Consider the following 17,824-nt stretch of genomic DNA (forward strand, 5'->3'; position numbering starts at 1 on the left):
GAATGATTTTGTTTGAAATCTAACAAGTTTCATATCAGTATTAAAGTTTTAGATTAATAATGCAAACATTAAAAATTTTGTATTACGCGCCAGCTCGGTCTGTTTGTTTTGCTTTAGACAGTTACAGTTAAGTCATTAACTTGTTTCGTTTTAAGTAACTAAGTTAACTGAAATTACTAAGGAAAGAAGTGGATTGTTTTGTAAAATACATTAAATAAACAAATTGAATAATTTAAAAATATTTTATACAGAAAGGACAGAAATTAGTGCATGAATTATAATAATTAATATGGTAGTGATAATTGGCAACATCTCCAGTTTATGGCTTCTAAGAAGTAGAAGTACTTCTTGTTTTTGTTTATGTATTAACAAATAATCGTAATTTCTACGATTTTATACGTTGATTTAATTTCTTTCTCATTTATAATTTTGTAATCAGTGCTATAGCTATGTTTTCCTAACGTAAATCTGCACGAAGAAGTATCAAAAACAAAACATGGCTTCCTTTTCTGTCCTCCCTTTCGAAATCATTGAAAATATTTTGAACTCAGAATGTATTTCGGGTGAGGACATTTGTAGAATTTCATGTGTTTCTCAAGCTTTCAACATTGTCTCTAAAAGCAACAAACTGTGGGAAAAGAAATATGAACAAAGGTAAGATTTTCAAATTGCGTAACATTAAAGTATTTTTGAACTCTGGTGTATCTTTGTGACATTGAGAGTGCAATGAAATCAAGAGTTTCCAGGTTCTTATATTTTTCAGTGCAGAAACACACGATAGTAAAATATCACCAATCCTCTGAAAAATACTATATAATTTAAAATATCTGCCTAAATTGTACTTGTTGAATTTGCCTAATATTTCTTTGAAGCTTGAGTATTTCTTAGAATGTCTTTCCTTTTTCAATCTAAAAAAATTCCTTCAATTTCCGCGAAAATTGATCTTGGTAATAAACATACTCTGATGTGTCCATTTTAAACTATCTTATCCAGGCTAAATAATTGCAGGAATCTCATCCGCTAAAATCTCATAACACTCAGTTGCGCTGTCAGTAGCACTAGTCAGCAACAGCACAGTTGTTTTTTGGGACAAATAATATAAGTTCCTGGTTTGCACTTTTTTGGTGATTTTAATTCATTTATTGCTGGTGTAAAAACAAAAGATTTTGTAGTTGGTGAGATTCGACGATCAATTTCTAAATTCTTCGGCTGCCATAAACTTGTAGATATTGGCAATCACTTTAAACCAGGGTTGGCAAAAACCCGGGTTTTTTAAAAAAAAAGCCCATGGACCCAGGGTTTTTTTGGGTTTTTTTTAAATAAAACCCAACTAAAGCTGGGTTTTTTAAAAGAAATGTGGTTTTTTTTGTCTTTTTTTAGGGAAAATGTAGGGTACTTGTAGCATATTGTAGTGTAAGTATATGAACAAAGCACAAGAATTGTCTTGGGGTAAAAAAAGCTGGAAAACTAGTTAAAATTCAGCGTTTTCTGAAGAAGAGTATGAAAGACGACGAAACCCAAGAATGGTGAAGTTTCAGATTTTTTAGTTTCCATGATTACCAACAGTTAAGGCAAAATTACTTCTTGAGTGATAAAATCTATTGTTCGTTTTTAATTACTACTATTTTTTTTTGCATTTTTACTTTATTGTATTTAATTTTTTTATGCAAAACCACTGTAGAACCTCAAGTAGTTTAAATCCCTATTTACTGAATTCCAGCTTAATCAAGACATTTCTTTGAATTTTATGTTGCCTGTTTTTCTATTTCTGTGTACAGATTAAGAAATATTAAACTTTTTTGTAAGATAATGAAAATACTGTACATCCTATTCTGTTTTCTGTCCGACCATTTGTAAAACCTGTTAATTTCTAAAAAAAATATAACTTGTTAATTCGAAATTTGTGACATGTCGGGTTGCAGAAAATAATTCACATGAAAGCCTTTTAGCTAGAGTAGTTTCCTCTATACAATCTACAAATATTGAGAAAACCAGACGTGACAGGACTTAGTCAAGATAATTTGAGTTATTTATTGACCAGTTAAAGATAAAAGTTAAATATATATTTTTTAAATCTTTGAAGTATTTTTAATGCCGTTAAGAGTTAAGAAATACTATTAAAGTTCAAAATTCATTTTTTATGTCCATTGTCTGTGGTGAAGAACAAATAAAATAGAAGTTTAAATTGTAAAAGTAATTAAATTAATTACTTTTTTAAAAAACTTCTCAAAAAATTTAAAAAAAACCCAAAAGTGGGCTAAATAATGGGTTTTTTTAAATGGGTTTTTTCAAAAAAACCCATTGGGTCCAACCCAATTGGGTCCAATCTGGCCAACCCTGCTTTAAACCAGGGTTGCCTACCTGAAGGGGGGGGGGTTGAGGGGTATTTTTCTCGTTATTTTGGAGGGCTCTTGATTTTGGGGGAATCTTCGCAATATTTAAAAGGGACGCCCTTGCTCTTGGGGGGGAGGGGGGTACCCAGCTGTTTAAACTATTTTTCCATTGTCACCAAGAGAGAAAGTTCACAAGTCACGAAACCAAAGTGATGTACGTACCTTTAATGGAAAATTCCCATGTTTCTTAGTATGGTTTAAAGAAGTCTGAATTATTTTGCATTGTCTATTAATGACTCCATGTTTTTATTTATTTATTTATTTATTTCTTTTTTCAATGTATCCAATTTTTAGTTTCAGACACAAAGATGGATCATTGACCATTGTACATAAGCAATTTCAAAAATGACATTCATTTGCCATGAGAAAATTTCTCTCATAGACGTGTAATTCCCACCTGTTATTGTGAAATTGACCCCCCCCCCCTCAATAGCTTGTATATTTTTGAAATCTATGCCATTCTCTTGTAACATACTGTTATGAGTTTGCAGATAGTTTTGAGTTGTTTGTGCAGATACTTTTTTAAACACACTATGCTGATTGTAATCAGCAGAGTATGATAAAATGTTAGATTTTAAAGTCACAGTATGGGATCCCAAATCCAGAATGCTCGTGACCGTGACCTTTCCGGATTTCGGATTAAGGCTCAAAAAATAGTGAAGGAACTGATGTGATATATCCCACCCTTGGCGACTTTTTCCTGTTGGTGCCAAGAAAGCGTCGCCAAGAAAACAATGTATGATGACATATGTCATACATCGTTCTTAGCGATGCTTTTTTAGCGTGAACAGGAAAAAATCAGAAAAAAAAACATGATCAAAGCACTTCAGAACACAATATATATAAAAATAACATAAAACCACAACAAAAAACATCACGAATATACGCTTCAAAAATACCAGAAACTAGAAAGTTTTTGTACACAAAGAACAATGTCTAGAAAATATTTAAAATGCTTAAATTGACAAATTACTATAACAGCTCACCAATGAAATATGTACCAATAGAAATAAAAGCTATTTCCCAACATGCATTTCATCGAACAAAAACTTTTCTCATACTCTGCTAAAAAGAGCAAAGCGATTCAAATTGCGATGTTTAAAGCGGAAAACATCTCCAAAATCAATAACTATTTCAGCCAAAAAAGCGCTTAGTTACTCAAATTTTCGACGTATGAAAAGTAGAAATGTCTCAACAGAACATCCTAAGCATAAATAATACAAAAATACCATATATTTATTTGCTATCCAGACATGCTTTCAAAATACCTATTATATTTTACATAAAATAACACCTTTATATTTTTATAAAATGCTGGAGTCAACTTATTTTCAGAAATTCAGTGCCTAAAGGAGGCAGGTTAATAGAATGTCTAAATAATTCGTGACATTGATAAGAATTAACTTTTAGAACAAAAATAACCGGACTATTTTTGTAAAATTAATTTACATACAGTAAAAATAAAGTTAAAAACTACAAGAACCCCTCAAGGATTTGTAAAAACAAAGAATTTTGGAAAGTGAGAGTTTTTTTTTTTTTTTTGAATTCTAAAATAAAGAACTTACCTTTTTATGGTATAAATCCTCACACTCAGTCTAAAACAATGCATCATATGACAATGGCTCGTTACAGGTACACACCACGTCGGAGTTAACTTTTAATTAACGTTCAAGTTTGAAGAAACTGACAAGTTTCTTCAAACTTGTTTACTAACAAGTAAGCAAGTTTGAACAGATCTAAGATGCCCTTCGGGTTACCAAACACAGGTTAGTTTCGCCTGGGATGCCATGATTGCATGCTTGAAAAATTATCGCGTCATTGGCGAGAAAAATATTTCAATTTTGTGCAAAAAATCGGATGTCGCCAAATGAGGGGGGGGGGGCGGGAGGGAGTTGAACTCTCATCGTGCGGTATTTGTAATGTTTTTCCTGGTTTGTTTAATTAATGTTTTTCCCTGAATAACTACAAATTGCATTAATTTCCAATTGTTTGCTCTTAGATGGCCAGACCTCTTTCCACTCTTCCCTTCCGACACAGACTGGAGAAACGAATATCGATTGCGCTTTCATCATAAAGTATCTGTGGCTCAAAAGTTGGATATACTGTCTGAGGAATACTATCACCAAGATAATGTATCAAATGATGCATTTTTCCAAATCCATGCAGTCTGTGAGGATCACCCATTTGCATACAACATTTTAATTGATGAGCTTGAGTGTATTATTAATGATCCTAATAGGTGATGTTTATTATTTTATTTACTTAGTCTTCATTAATTCAAACTTTAATGATTTTGCCAAATTGAGGCAGTATGAAGCAAAGGGATGTAAATGGACATTTTCAAGTTTTGAGTAAAATGCGTTTGAAGTTCTTGTCCTAAGTAAGCTTTCATTAAAAAGTTTTTTCTAAATCATGTTGTATATCAGTAGGAGGGCTACTAGTACAATCTCTTGCACCAAAACAGAATAGAGGTTCACCTACCATTTATACTAGTTATTTCCAAATTTTTAATTTTGGCACTTGCATCCCTTTGCTTCTCACTGACTCAATTGTTACAGATGTAGGGGACAAAATAATTTTTAGCAATATTAATTACTCTATTTATTTTATTCTCTGTTTTGAGACTGTAGGAAGGATGAGATGCTCTGGGCTAAAAAGTAGGGGGGGGGGGGTTACAGCAATCTTCTGCAGAGTCATAAGTGAAGCAATGGTAAATACCATGTTACTTGCTTGTAAGTTGACTCCCTTACTTTCAGAGAAAAAATAGAAATTCATTTGTAGGTCAATGCTTCCACTATAGAGAAGAAAAATGCTTGTGTGCATGAAGCTGAGTTTTTTGGAAACCAACAAAACATTTAATAGCAATTAAAGGATAAAAGTAATTATAATTTTTACAGTCGGTCATGGAGGATTTTCATACACTCGGTTCTCGAAATAAGATAAAATCTAGGCATTTTGATGAAGCCTAATATACATTTCTAGGCTTCAAACAAGCAACTTATGTACCATTTTTAATGAATCACTTTTGTGTATCCAAATATATATATTTTTTACTAAACACTGCTGATATGCACTGCTGTATGTTACACTCTGCTGATAGCATATTTGTAAAATACACAAAAGATGAAATTAATAGCATGAAAATTACTTTTTACTGATATATTCTTTGAGCCAATCACGAGTCTCAATTACAATAAGTCAGAAAGAGAAAAAAGGCTTCAATGTGATCCAAAACTTTAGGTGTCAAATTTAGCACCTGGATTTGGCATCTATGTCTTACACTGCATACATTCATGTATGAAAATATTGTGCATTTATTGAGACTTGAAAAGAATTCACCAGTCGTTAATATACATTTAGAATAGTAATAAAACAACAAATTTTGTTGATATGGTATATTTGCAGTGGGTAAAAATGAGAAAAAAACTAGTTTTAATTTGAAAATGGTTCTAATTTTAAGATTGTACCATCCAACTTTGATTTTCTGTTTGTTGCATTGGTCATTCACAGGTTTTGCACTGCTGCTTGGCATTTGTGTCTTTTTGTAGTAGCTTAGTTTTTCGTTTCCGCTATTGTTTTTGTGTTTTTACTTAAGAACTATGTTTGAAAAAAAAGTTAAAAATAATTCTTAAAAGATTAAAAAAGCTTAATATTTAGCCAAAGACACAATCAAAAAAATAAACTAGTAGTAATGTGACATGTCTAATGAAAACATGCCATACTTAGTAAATAATTCTTTTCAAATCCAGTCACAGGGTAATTAGTTTCCAAATAATATGTATTAGTTTATTTAAGATTATCCCGTTTTATTTCCATAGTTTTCCTCACACTTTTGTAATATTTAAGTTTGTATTATCATGTAAAAAAATTTCAAGTCAGACAAATAGCCGTTCTTAGTTTAACTGATCTGCTTAAGAAATTTTAGTTTTTGATTGTAGTCATTTAAAAACTTGTGTTTTAAATCCTTTACCTTCACCACATAGTTCATTCACATTTTTTATGATTTTAATTTTCTGAATCTGTACTTTTATTTACATTTTTCTTTTTCTTTCTTTCTTCTCATTTTTTAACTAAATATATTCTTATTTCAGTCACTTGAATTTAACTCAGAAGTACTATGCTAAAAGAGCATTGCGTTTTATAAGACATAAGCAGTTAGAAGTCCTATGGAGAAAGTTTTTAGCACAACCTGTTGAAAATATATCCTTGATCGAAGGTAAATACATTTTGAGACTACTTGATGTCGATGGCATATATTTTTGTTAATAGTTGATAGATTTTTGCTAAATTCCAGACAATTTCCATATCTTTCTTTTGAAGTTTGATTTTTCAGTTTTTAATCAAAATTAAAGATTCAGTTTTTTAATCTTTCAATTTTGATTAAAACCTCTTGCTTGCTTACCTGAAAGGAAATTGTGTCTGTTGAAATACTTTGTTTGATGCCCTATGTTTATTATTTCATTAGCAAAGGATAATTTAAATCATTTTGTGAGAAAGTTTGTTTATTTAGTTTTAATGTTTGAAATATAATGTAAAATTTATAATTATCACCAGAGTAAAGAATCCTAATTTTTTTTTTGTCATGTATAGTGGAAATCATATGAAAAGTAACATTTTGTAAATGTGTGTACAATTTCTTGGCCAAAAAAATAGTAGAACGGAAGAAATTATCGCAAAACCCTTAACAATACTTCTAGACATAGGCAATTTTCCATGCTTATATTTTTCTCTTAAGGTTTTGAACAGACATAGGTGTTGAAATCTTGCTAAAAGTTGGTATGAATGCATGTTTAATAACTTGGAAAATATAATGAAACATTAGTTTAAGGCCTTTTGTCATTCCATAAAAATCTTTTTTTAATGTTTTAGTTATGTGAATTGTTTTTGATCAGTTTTTGTAATTTTACTTAAAATTTTTTAGGAGCTTGCATGATTTCACAATGGTGTCAGCCTACCAGTATTCACTGTACAAAAGATGTTATACCTCAGCTAAATGATATAGTAGATCTAGTTTTTGCAAAAGTAAAGGCAATATCTCCGAGGCATCCTGTTGTTGCTCGAGGATTGTTGCTGCCCTGTAAGTATGCATAATAATATCTTCGATTAAAAAAAGTTATTTAAAATTTGAAAAAAGAAAAAAAGAAACGGTACAGATGTGATATACCCCCCCATTTGGCGACATTCGATTTTTTTGCACAAAATTAAAATATTTTTCTTGCCAATGAGGCGATTATTTTTTATGCATGGCATCCCTGGCCAAACTAACCTGTGTTTAGCAACCCGAAGGCAATCTTACAGATCTGTTCAAACTTGTTTACTTGGGTTGTTTGGGTTTCACGTAGGAGAGATACGTGGTGTTGTTTCGTGCAATATACCTTACAGGAATGCTTATTTTGTGTTAGTTTAAATTCAGTAGTTGTGTTTTGAAGTAAAAACATTAGAAAATGCCAGTTTCTTCAAACTTGACGGTTAATTAAAAGTTAACTCCAACGTTTTGTGTATCTGTAACGTGCCATTGTCATATGATGTATTGTTTTAGACTGAGTGTGAATATTTATACCATATAAAAAGGTAAGTTCTTTATTTTAGAATTCAAAAAAACCTCTCACTTCCAAAATTCTTTGTTTTTACAAATCCTTGAGGGGTTCTTGTAGTTTTTAACTTTATTTTTACTGTATGTAAATTAATTTTACAGAAATAGTACGGTTATTTTGTTCTAAAAGTTAATTCTTATCGATGCCACGAATTATTTAGACATTCTATTAACGTGCCTCCTTTAGGTACTGAATTTTATGTTAACAATTGAAAGTTCTTTCGGTTGTACTCTTAAAAATGCTGAATTTTATTAATAAATCTGCACAATAATGGTGCATATTTCACACTTAAAACTGTGTCATTATTGTACACTGAACGGAAGGAGCCACCCTTGGGTGTCTCTATGAAAATATACATAACTGTGACCATACTCCGACTGTAATGTATATTAACAGTCGGAGGGATAACGGACCGAGCGGAGCGAGGTCCTGGCGAGCCCGAGGTCTCATAGTACTTTCGTAATGAGACCGAGGCAGGGCCGGCGAGCCGAGGTCTCATTACGAAAGTACTATGAGACCTCGGGCTCGTATCCCGGAGAAATGATGAAAAAACAATTAATGCATTAATTTCGACTTGTAATCAATACAATAATTTATTTCATTGTATTTTAATATGTTTACAAAAAACCCCGGCCCTGTACGTTTTTGAAGCATATATTCGTGATGTTTTTTGTTGTGCTTTTATGTTGTTTTTATATATATTGTGTTCTGAAGTGCTTTGATCATGTTTTTTTATCTGATTTTTTCCTGTTGGCGCTAAAAAAGCATCGCTAAGAACAATGTATGACATATGTCGTCATACATCGTTTTCTTGGCGACGCTTTCTTGGCGCCAACCCGAAAAAGTCGCCAAGGGTGGGGTATATCACATCAGTTCCAAAGAAACTTTTCTAAATCAAAGGAAAAAAAACCCCACCAGTTCACTTTAGCATTAAAGTTCGGGTTTTTCACTGAAAGTCAATGATATATTATGATGTTTACAGTTGTTATCAAATAACTAATGAAAGTGCTAATATTTTTGCATTGTGAAATATATTGTGATAAATTTACCTTGAGTATGTGATCTGTTTTTTTATTTATTTTTAATGTTCTATTTTAAGCTTGAAAAAAAATGTATTACTGATTTGCAATCCTCTTTTTTCCTTATTTATATATATACAGGGTTAGCATAAAAGAATATCCCGGTTTAAAAAAAATATTTTTCAGAAACTATTACACTTAGCACTAGAAATGATACATAAAAATATAAAAATAAAGATAAACTGTCCAAGTTTTTTTGAACATAAGTAACTACTTAAACGAGCATGTCCCGCACTAGCGCATTCAGAAATTCTTTCTAAGAATTTCATTGTCCATGTCCTTTAAGGGAGATGGACAATCTTGAATGTTCCTCTCTTTTTAATTGGCTGTTTGTTATTATCTAATTTACTACATCTATACAAAATTTAAGTTCTCAGTTCTCTCTTTTTTCCCTCCTGATTCTTTTTTCTTTTTTTTTTTTTTTTTGATGTGATTATTAAATTGTTCTACATAAGTATGCCCTGGGCAAGTAAGTGGCAGTATCTGTAAGTTTTTTTTCCTCTTACATTTGTGTTATCTCGAAAACTCATTTCTTGTAGATGCTGCCACTCACCTGCCAATAGTACAATCCATTGTGAAAACTTTGTAATTTTTATTTTTATTTAAAGCTGAAAATATTTCGAGTTCGTTATGGGCGTCATCAGAATGCAAAATCGTTTTGAGTTGCATAAATACTGTGATTTTTGAAGAACTGAAATATTTTGGCAACAGAGAAGATTTTTACTGTGCTGAAAACACATTTATTGATAAGGTAATTATGATGTATTGTGAAAGTGATGCATTAGATCTGATAAAACACTCTGGTAATATTTATTGCTAGAGGGGAAAAACTTGTTTCGCCGATGTAACATTAGCAGTATTTAAAAATGTGTTGCATTTGAGTTAAAAAATATATTATTTGACTTTTGGAAAATGACCAAATTCTTGATTTTAAGTATTTTTGCAATTCATAAATTAATGCCTTCATGTGAAAAAAGAAGAGGTAATAATGCAGCATTAATGAGTACAAAGTTGCATTAAACTGTAGATATGTGTTTCAGGGTTATAAGGAACCATTTTTCAATTCAAAAGTAGTGAGTTTATGGATGAAAATGCATTTGAACACAGTTTCCTGCAAATTTGGGTGCTTGGTAACATTGCACTATTATCTTTTATTTTTACGGTTGCTTATGCCTCAGAAAAATTGCAAGAAATGTTTTCATAGCAATGGTAAAGGAATTTTGTCTTTACCTAAACTGGGGTCTTAGCAGCCTGCTCAAGTCCCTTTTCCCCTTCAGGTTCCTTGAAGTCCATTTTTTCATCCAATTGGTCCCTCCAAATCCCCTCCCCCCCCCTTTTTTTTGTTCCGTACTGAAAAACTTCAGTATTCTTAGAAAATTTTGATTTATTTAATATTTAGTTGTGGTTAAAACCATACCTTAAAGCATAAAAGTTTCTACATTTGTGTATTTCGTTTTGTGGTAAAAAAAATACATTGAAAAGTGCACTGGTAAATATTTATGTGTCCATATGAACTTGACTTGTTGTCGGAAACCTATTTGATTCTAAGAGCAAATTTTCTTTTTGCTTCATTTCTCGAAAGAGCAAAATGCCTTTTTAAAAACTCTTTCTAAGTAGGCAAAATTGTATTGAGTGAATCTAGATTTTGTGAATTCATTTTTCATTGAATTATTTTTCATAAAATTTGGAATAATTAATAGCATTTTGTGAAGGTGCACTATCCTAAAGATACAAAACTCTAGTTTTTTTTTATATCTTCAGGATTTTTCTTTCTGCAATTCAGGTGTCTTTTTAAAAAGCGATCTACCAAATTACAGCAAAGCACTGCAATTAGACAATCTAACCAACTATGGTTGAAAATCATAGCAACAGAAGTAATCATCATTTTAACTTTTGATAGTTACTGACTTTTAAAGAATTATTTATTTGACATCTGTGCTGTTTCTGTGTCAAAAACTTTATTGTGGAAATGAAATTTAATGCATGCTTTTTTCTTTATTATACTTGCCATTTCTGAAAACCGAGAAATGTGAATTCCTATCATAAAGAACTTAAAAAAAGGATTTTTTTTGAAGTAATAATGGCAATAACATAGACTTTACCATATTAAAACTTTATGTTATTATTAAACTTTGTAATAGATCACCCTTTGGAAACATTTCTTTTCAGAAATATACTTTAAAAAATTTTATGAGTTAATGTTAACTTTACATAAGCTATTAAGTGTTAAAAATGTATAGAATTCAAATACAGTGTAATCCTGTTTTAACGAAGTCCAAGGGACTAGCAAAACTATTTTACTGTGAGGAAATTCCGTTGTACCGATATCACGAGCGTTGACATTGTTCTTATATAATTTGAGTTGATGATTACCAAAGTTTTTGCTCTAATGAGATTTTTACCATAGCAGATTTACTGCATTCTCTTATCCAGTAGAATCAAGGTGGAAGTCTTAAAATATGTTGTCGAACACTGATACTTATCAAGAAATCATATGCTCGTGTAATGATGAAAATTTTTTAATTAAGTAGCAATCAAAAGATTATGTGGAACATATTTTTTGACACATAAGTCATTGCCCTTGTCATCAGTGTCATCAGTTTCAAATTTTATTTTAATACTCTTGCATATAATGATTTATTCAACAAATAAAAATTCAAATAACACTAGGAGATACTATCACTTGTTCATTAAGCTCAAATCAAATTAAAAGAAAAAAATATCCACATGTTTTAGAAGAATAGAGCTATCAGCTTTTTGTCTAGTTTAAAGTTAAAGGGGGAAACCCGTTTATGAGGCCGAAATTTTAGTGTTTTTTGTGAATTTGTTTCAGGGGGAAGAAATAATCAAAATGTGTTCAAACTTAGAGGATATTCATTCCTCTTTTGAAGTGCACTTTAATTTTTTCAAGTCATTTCCACCAGAAATAGTGGAGTTAGAAGCTGCTGTCCATGAGTGGTTGCAATCAAAACTGATTGCTAGTGGGCATTACCGAAAAGCCACAATTTTTATCTGTAATCATTAATTTTTCTTTGTTGTTAAAAACATATTTCCTAAGAATATGAACCTAATTGTTATCAAAAAAAATTTAAAATTGCATATTTTTGAAGTGTTTGATTACAATGTCATGTTTTTCTACCATTTTTTTTTTCACCTTTCTTGCATTATATATATAAAAAAATATATATCAATAATATCATCCCAAAGGTAGGTTCATAGGGATTGTAATTGAATAAAAAATATTCACACTAATTTTCAAAACGATTGGTGAATAACTCTTAGAGCTAGAATGCCCACCAGTTGAAAAAAATTTGTTTCTTGAAAAATGCATTTAAGAAAAAAAAATGCTGTGAACATTTTCGAAACTTCAGTCACTTTAATGTTCATAACATCAGAGTTAATTGAAATTTTTCGTTGAAATTTTGGCAACATAGTCTTGAATAGTTATACTAACATTTTATAACATTTTTTAAAAAAGTAAATTTTTTTAACCCCACTAAATTGGTTTCCTCCCTTAAGGAAAAAAAAAGCCCATCAAAAGATTTCTTCACATATTTTGTGTAATATTTTTTCAATGTAATTTGATATTTATATTTTTTGTGTTTTAGGTGTTACAGAAAAAAACGGGAATTCCAATCACTCTTTCAATTGTTTATCATTATATTGCTGCTAGACTTGGTGTTGCATGTCTTCCTGTCAGCTTTCCTGGACAGTTTTTACTCAAGTGGTTGGAACATACTGGGTAAGTTTATGCTTTAGTCAATTTACGACTACTTTAATTTTAATTGTAATTTATGGATTTTACAACTTTCTGTTTTTTTTACGTAAATAAAATAACACAGTGAAATCCCATTACAACCAATGTCAGTACAACAAAGTACAGTAGGCGCCACTTAATGTGATCACTTTGGGACAAATACAATTTGATAACAATAACCAACTGATAACAATAACCGAAAAGAATCCAGGAGACACAAAATAATTATTTTTTTCCAATTAAGGTGCATTTATTTTGGCAACATCAAATTAAAATCACAATGACTCAACTGAACGCAGTTTTGAATTATAAATTATTAAATTAACAGAATGGAAATATCTGAATTATAAAAAGTTAAAGCTAAATTATGCAATTTTGAATCACATAGTAATAGGTGAAGTAAAATATGACCGTTTTCCCTGACATTCATTAACCAGTTTCAAAGCACATTCGGCTTTTCTATCTTTTCCAGCATGGTTTTGCTTGTTGTTTAAATTTTAATTTAACTTCGCTTAGTTTCCAATCTCGACACAATTCTTTTACAGCTTACAAAGTAATGGCAACAATGGAGGTCCTACATCAATGCCTGCAACATGTCCAGCGACTGAATTTTTTTAGATGCAAAAGAAAGTTATCTTAGGAGGAGTCTGTGGTCACTGGGGAGCAAACTTTCTGTAGCTTCATTCTTAGAAAAATTTTGAACTGCTATTGAAAACCACAAAATGCTACACAGAAAGTTAGTCTCGTCAGGGTTTGCCTATGTATTTCTGTTAACTGAGGAACAAAAACAGGGAAAAAATTGAAAGTTTATGAAAAAGTGATAACAATAAACAAAGAAACTGATTACAATATCCGACTTTTTTAACGCGTGTTAACATACAAGCGTTCCGGGACTTCTTGATTCTGATAACATTAAGCAAATGATAACATTCACCGTGATCACATTAAGGGGCGCTTACTGTATCTGTTACAATGACACTAATTTTCAGTCCCGATTTGGTTTCCATTATATTGCTTGAAGTTTGTTATAACAAGCAAAATTGTGGTCCCTTAAAGTTTGTTGTAACAGGATTTCACTGTAAATATTTTTTCTTTCTATATTTCTTTATAATGTGTAACAATGCTTTTGTGTTTTTTTTTTTTTTTTTTTTTTACGATGAAATAAAATACTACTTTTATGCAGAAAAAGGCAACTATGATCCAACAAAAAGATGTTATGAGTTTTTACCATAAGCTCACTTCTTTTACATTGAAAAGGAGTTCCGTATAACCCTCAAACATGTCTGCAATTTGTTGCAAATTTGTGGTCTTCAACGTTCTAACACCACACAATATATATATATATATATATATATATATATATATATATATATATATATATATATATATATATATATATATATATATATATACTTTTCAGTTTAGGCTTCTTTTATTTTATTTACATTGTTTTCTAATGTTAGCAATTTTTATGTACTTTATTTACCTTTCAACCTTATTTGTGTGAAATAACTAGATCTTAATTTCAGGCGTACGGACAATGAAGCATACACATTTATTGATGTGTTTGAGAAAGGAGCTTTGAAAAGTTTAAAGGATTTAGATGATTTAGTTCCAGGCTATGATAATTTTAACTCATCCTGGTACGAAGCTGTTCCCCCTGTAAAAGTAAGCTATGTTTTTTGTGCTCTAATTGTTTGTAAAAAACTAAATTTGAAAATACTTTTGAACTCTCATAAATATTACTTTATACTTTATTTTGTTATTGTATAGAACTTTAAGTAAAACCCTGTGCTATAAATTTGCCAACAATAGCAATTTTGAAAAAAACTCATTCTTTTGTTTTGAAAGAAACTTCGATCATTATTAGGAACTTTTTTCTATTTCGTAAAGCAAAAAACCAACTCTGCATTCAAAGTTTGTATAGTTTTCTCTATTTGTTGGTGTTATTATTAATTTACTGTTCCAGTGAAACTTCTACATCTGAGCAACCACCTCCATTAACGACCACTTTTCTGAGGCACCGAATTTTCCCCGTATATGACTAATGTTAAAATACCTCTGGGAAAGACCATTGAAACCTCTCACAACGACCGGCAAATCGTAAACCTCAGCATTAAAAAATACCAGAATTTTTGTTAGAGAAAACTCAAAAAGAGAGAGACAATAGAAGAAAAGCAATAGAAAATAAAGCTCATATGGACACGGAACAGTTTTCTTATATTAACAAAGGTGGAAAGAAACCAGAATAAGGGATTAAAATCTATTCTCCAGTGGGTCCAAACGTGTTCCTTTCTTGCTCTCTCTGCTTGGAACCTCGTTAAAGTCATAAAAAGGAGTGCGTTGTTTTTCGGACCCTAGGGGAAGCTAAGGTGGCACATGAAAATCTCAAGGCAAGTCAAGTGTGCACCTTTCATTGAGGGAGGTTGATAAGAATAGAACTTTGTTAAAAGGTTGTTTCTTGGAATTTCTTGGTTGCTTACGGGTGAGGGGGGGGGTTAGAAGGGAGCATTCCTACTTCATCAGAGTGAACCGAATCTATTTTTAGTCCCTTTGAAAGCTCAAGAGTTGGTTTCAGTAAATTTGCATTCTGCTTTTTATCACCATACCATACATCACTTTCAGAATTTCGAAAAACTGAGCAATCTTACGCTCAAGAAACGTGCAGCAAGGACGTAGCCAAGGGGTGGGTCCATGGGGTCCGGACCCCCCCCCTTCCTGAAAGACTCCTCTCCTTTTTTCTCAGTTGTTGCATCTCGCATCAACAAAAATTTTCCGAAAGACAATAATTTTATAAAAGGCAGCATTCTCCCCTTAAATATTCCCAGTAATCGGCAATTTTCTCAGCGCTTGAGTCAATTCAGAACACGAGAGCCTCGTGCAACAACTGCAGGTTCCCAATTTTCGTCCGTTTTTTGCTGTGTCACCTCTCCGTCCGAAACGGGGAAATGTCCCTTTCGACTTTCAAACCAGCTGGGTCCTGTGACCTTGAAATTCAGCCCCTCTCCTTGGTCCATCAAATTGCCATTGGCAAAGTAAAAACAAGCATTTATTGCCACTTCCGCCGTATCCCACATTCTCATTGGCGTGGTTTTCTTTATTTCTTTCTCTTTTCTTTTTGGATTTTCGTGGATTTCGTAGACGCATGTTGTACGAAAGACAGTCAGAGTGAGGTGCGTTCCTGGTGAATCAGTAATTGAATTCCGATTCTTTTCTGTTTTAACACGCAGTTTTTATCTATGTCATACTTATAGGAAACATATCTTGAACAAAAAATTGTATGCAAAAGAAAATTAAGTTTACCCAAACTAGGTAAGTCGTAGTGCTCCCTTTTAAAGTTTTCTTGATAATACGAGCAATTTTACGTGTTAATGTGTTTTTCCATTTAAAAACTAATTTTAGATTCTAAGCCAGCAGCGAAAAAAGAAATTCTACACATTTCGTGTGTTTGAGGATGAGAAAAATAATTATTGATTTTTTTTTTTTCATTTTAACTCTTATATTTTTGGCATGGTTCATTTCAGATTCATTTTATTTTTTGATAAAAATTTTATTTGAACTTTTAGATTACTTTTAACATCTCTCCTTTCTGAGTAACAAATTACGTAGATTTTTTACTGATGTTTTCCCCCCAATATTTAAGCATGATCATGGAACATATAAAATGCCCAAAAACAAAAATTCGTGTTTGAAGGTAAAATAAATAAAATAAATGAATAAATAAAACTTGAAGTTGATGTAGCAAACTTTTTATGGTATAAAAATTGTATAGCAAAATTAAATTGAAAATTACTTGAATATTTTACTGTGATCAGTTTATGAAATTACAAGTTCGGCCATATTAAGGCATGTAATAAGTAATTTATTAGAAATTATTACTTTTAAATCTTACTGAATTGTGATTCTATGATCCCAAAAGAAAAAGTTAGTTTTTAATTGACGAAAAAAAATCTTATTCGATGTTGTTCCATAAAACATATTTGTATTTGCATCATTGGAACACATTTTCTGATTGTTATTCACTGGCTTTGTACTAAGGAGTTATTTAATTATTAGCATCTATGCATCCATCTTTAGTAAATTGTGAAGGTAGCATTAAACGTAACAAAAAACAGGCATGTGCATTTAACTATAAATTACTAGGTGAAAATTACCGCTATTTACTGCGTTACAAGCAAAGAAACAAAAAAGGTGAATACGAGGTAAATGTTTTTGAGCTTTTCTTTTATATATTGTCTTTTTTTTAAACACTTTTTTTCTTCAAGCTAAAGATATTTACTATTTCTTACAATAGAGTGTTTTGCTAACATCGTATTGAAGAAAAAAAATCATTACCTGCGTCGTAAAATATGATATGTACTGTTGTTAAAATTAACAACATGTTGTTAAAATTAACAACATGTTGTTAAAATAAAATTACACAGATGCTTAATTTAATTCATTAGGTATACATTCCATTAATCGTCATGTAAAAGATCCCTTAGGTCGTTTGACTGTGAATACTCTTCACAAAATTAAATTCCTTTTGCAGTTTCGCATCGAAGAGAGCTCAGATGTCTCCATCTGGTGGAAACTGGGCATCAAATTTTCCTGTGACATTCACATCCGCGCCTTAATGGTGGCATATGAATGACTGGATGCCATATCGTTGGTTCGCACTTGTTCCGCAAAAGGCTAAAGCCTCTAACACAGCCCCGTTAGAAAGAAAAAAATAATGATAAAATACGCCTTTTCCGATATTTAAATTTTTTTCGAACAGCTTTCACCCTTTTTTAGGAATAGCGACTTCACTTGAGAACACCATTTATTTCTTGCTTCTCTTTTTTTTTTTTTCCAGCTAACTGAAATCACTGTGTCAGTTGGCTGAAGAAAGAAAATATATATATATAAAAAATGGTTGCAACAAAGGAAGCCTCCGTCCCTCAAAGAGTTAATAGTTTGTTCAAGCTTTTAATTGATGATTAGGAATGATAATTAGAAAACGGATAAGATTGGAAATAT

General features: G+C 31.2%; 1 protein-coding gene across 1 annotated transcript in view; it reads left to right on the forward strand.

The window, feature by feature from the left end:
• Window positions 1-356: 356 nt before the first annotated feature.
• LOC129230619 (F-box only protein 21-like) overlaps window positions 357-17,824 on the forward strand; it is an 85,522-nt gene continuing 68,054 nt past the window's right edge. Inside the window, exons 1-7 of the mRNA XM_054865036.1 lie at window positions 357-654; window positions 4,393-4,632; window positions 6,485-6,609; window positions 7,315-7,470; window positions 9,675-9,817; window positions 12,675-12,808; window positions 14,353-14,491. Of these exons, the coding sequence (XP_054721011.1) occupies window positions 497-654; window positions 4,393-4,632; window positions 6,485-6,609; window positions 7,315-7,470; window positions 9,675-9,817; window positions 12,675-12,808; window positions 14,353-14,491 (1,095 nt within the window). The 5' untranslated portion in view covers window positions 357-496. The remainder of the gene's footprint in view (window positions 655-4,392; window positions 4,633-6,484; window positions 6,610-7,314; window positions 7,471-9,674; window positions 9,818-12,674; window positions 12,809-14,352; window positions 14,492-17,824) is intronic.

This window comes from Uloborus diversus, chromosome 9, assembly GCF_026930045.1.
Source record: "Uloborus diversus isolate 005 chromosome 9, Udiv.v.3.1, whole genome shotgun sequence".
Classification (NCBI taxonomy): Eukaryota; Metazoa; Arthropoda; class Arachnida; order Araneae; family Uloboridae; genus Uloborus; species Uloborus diversus.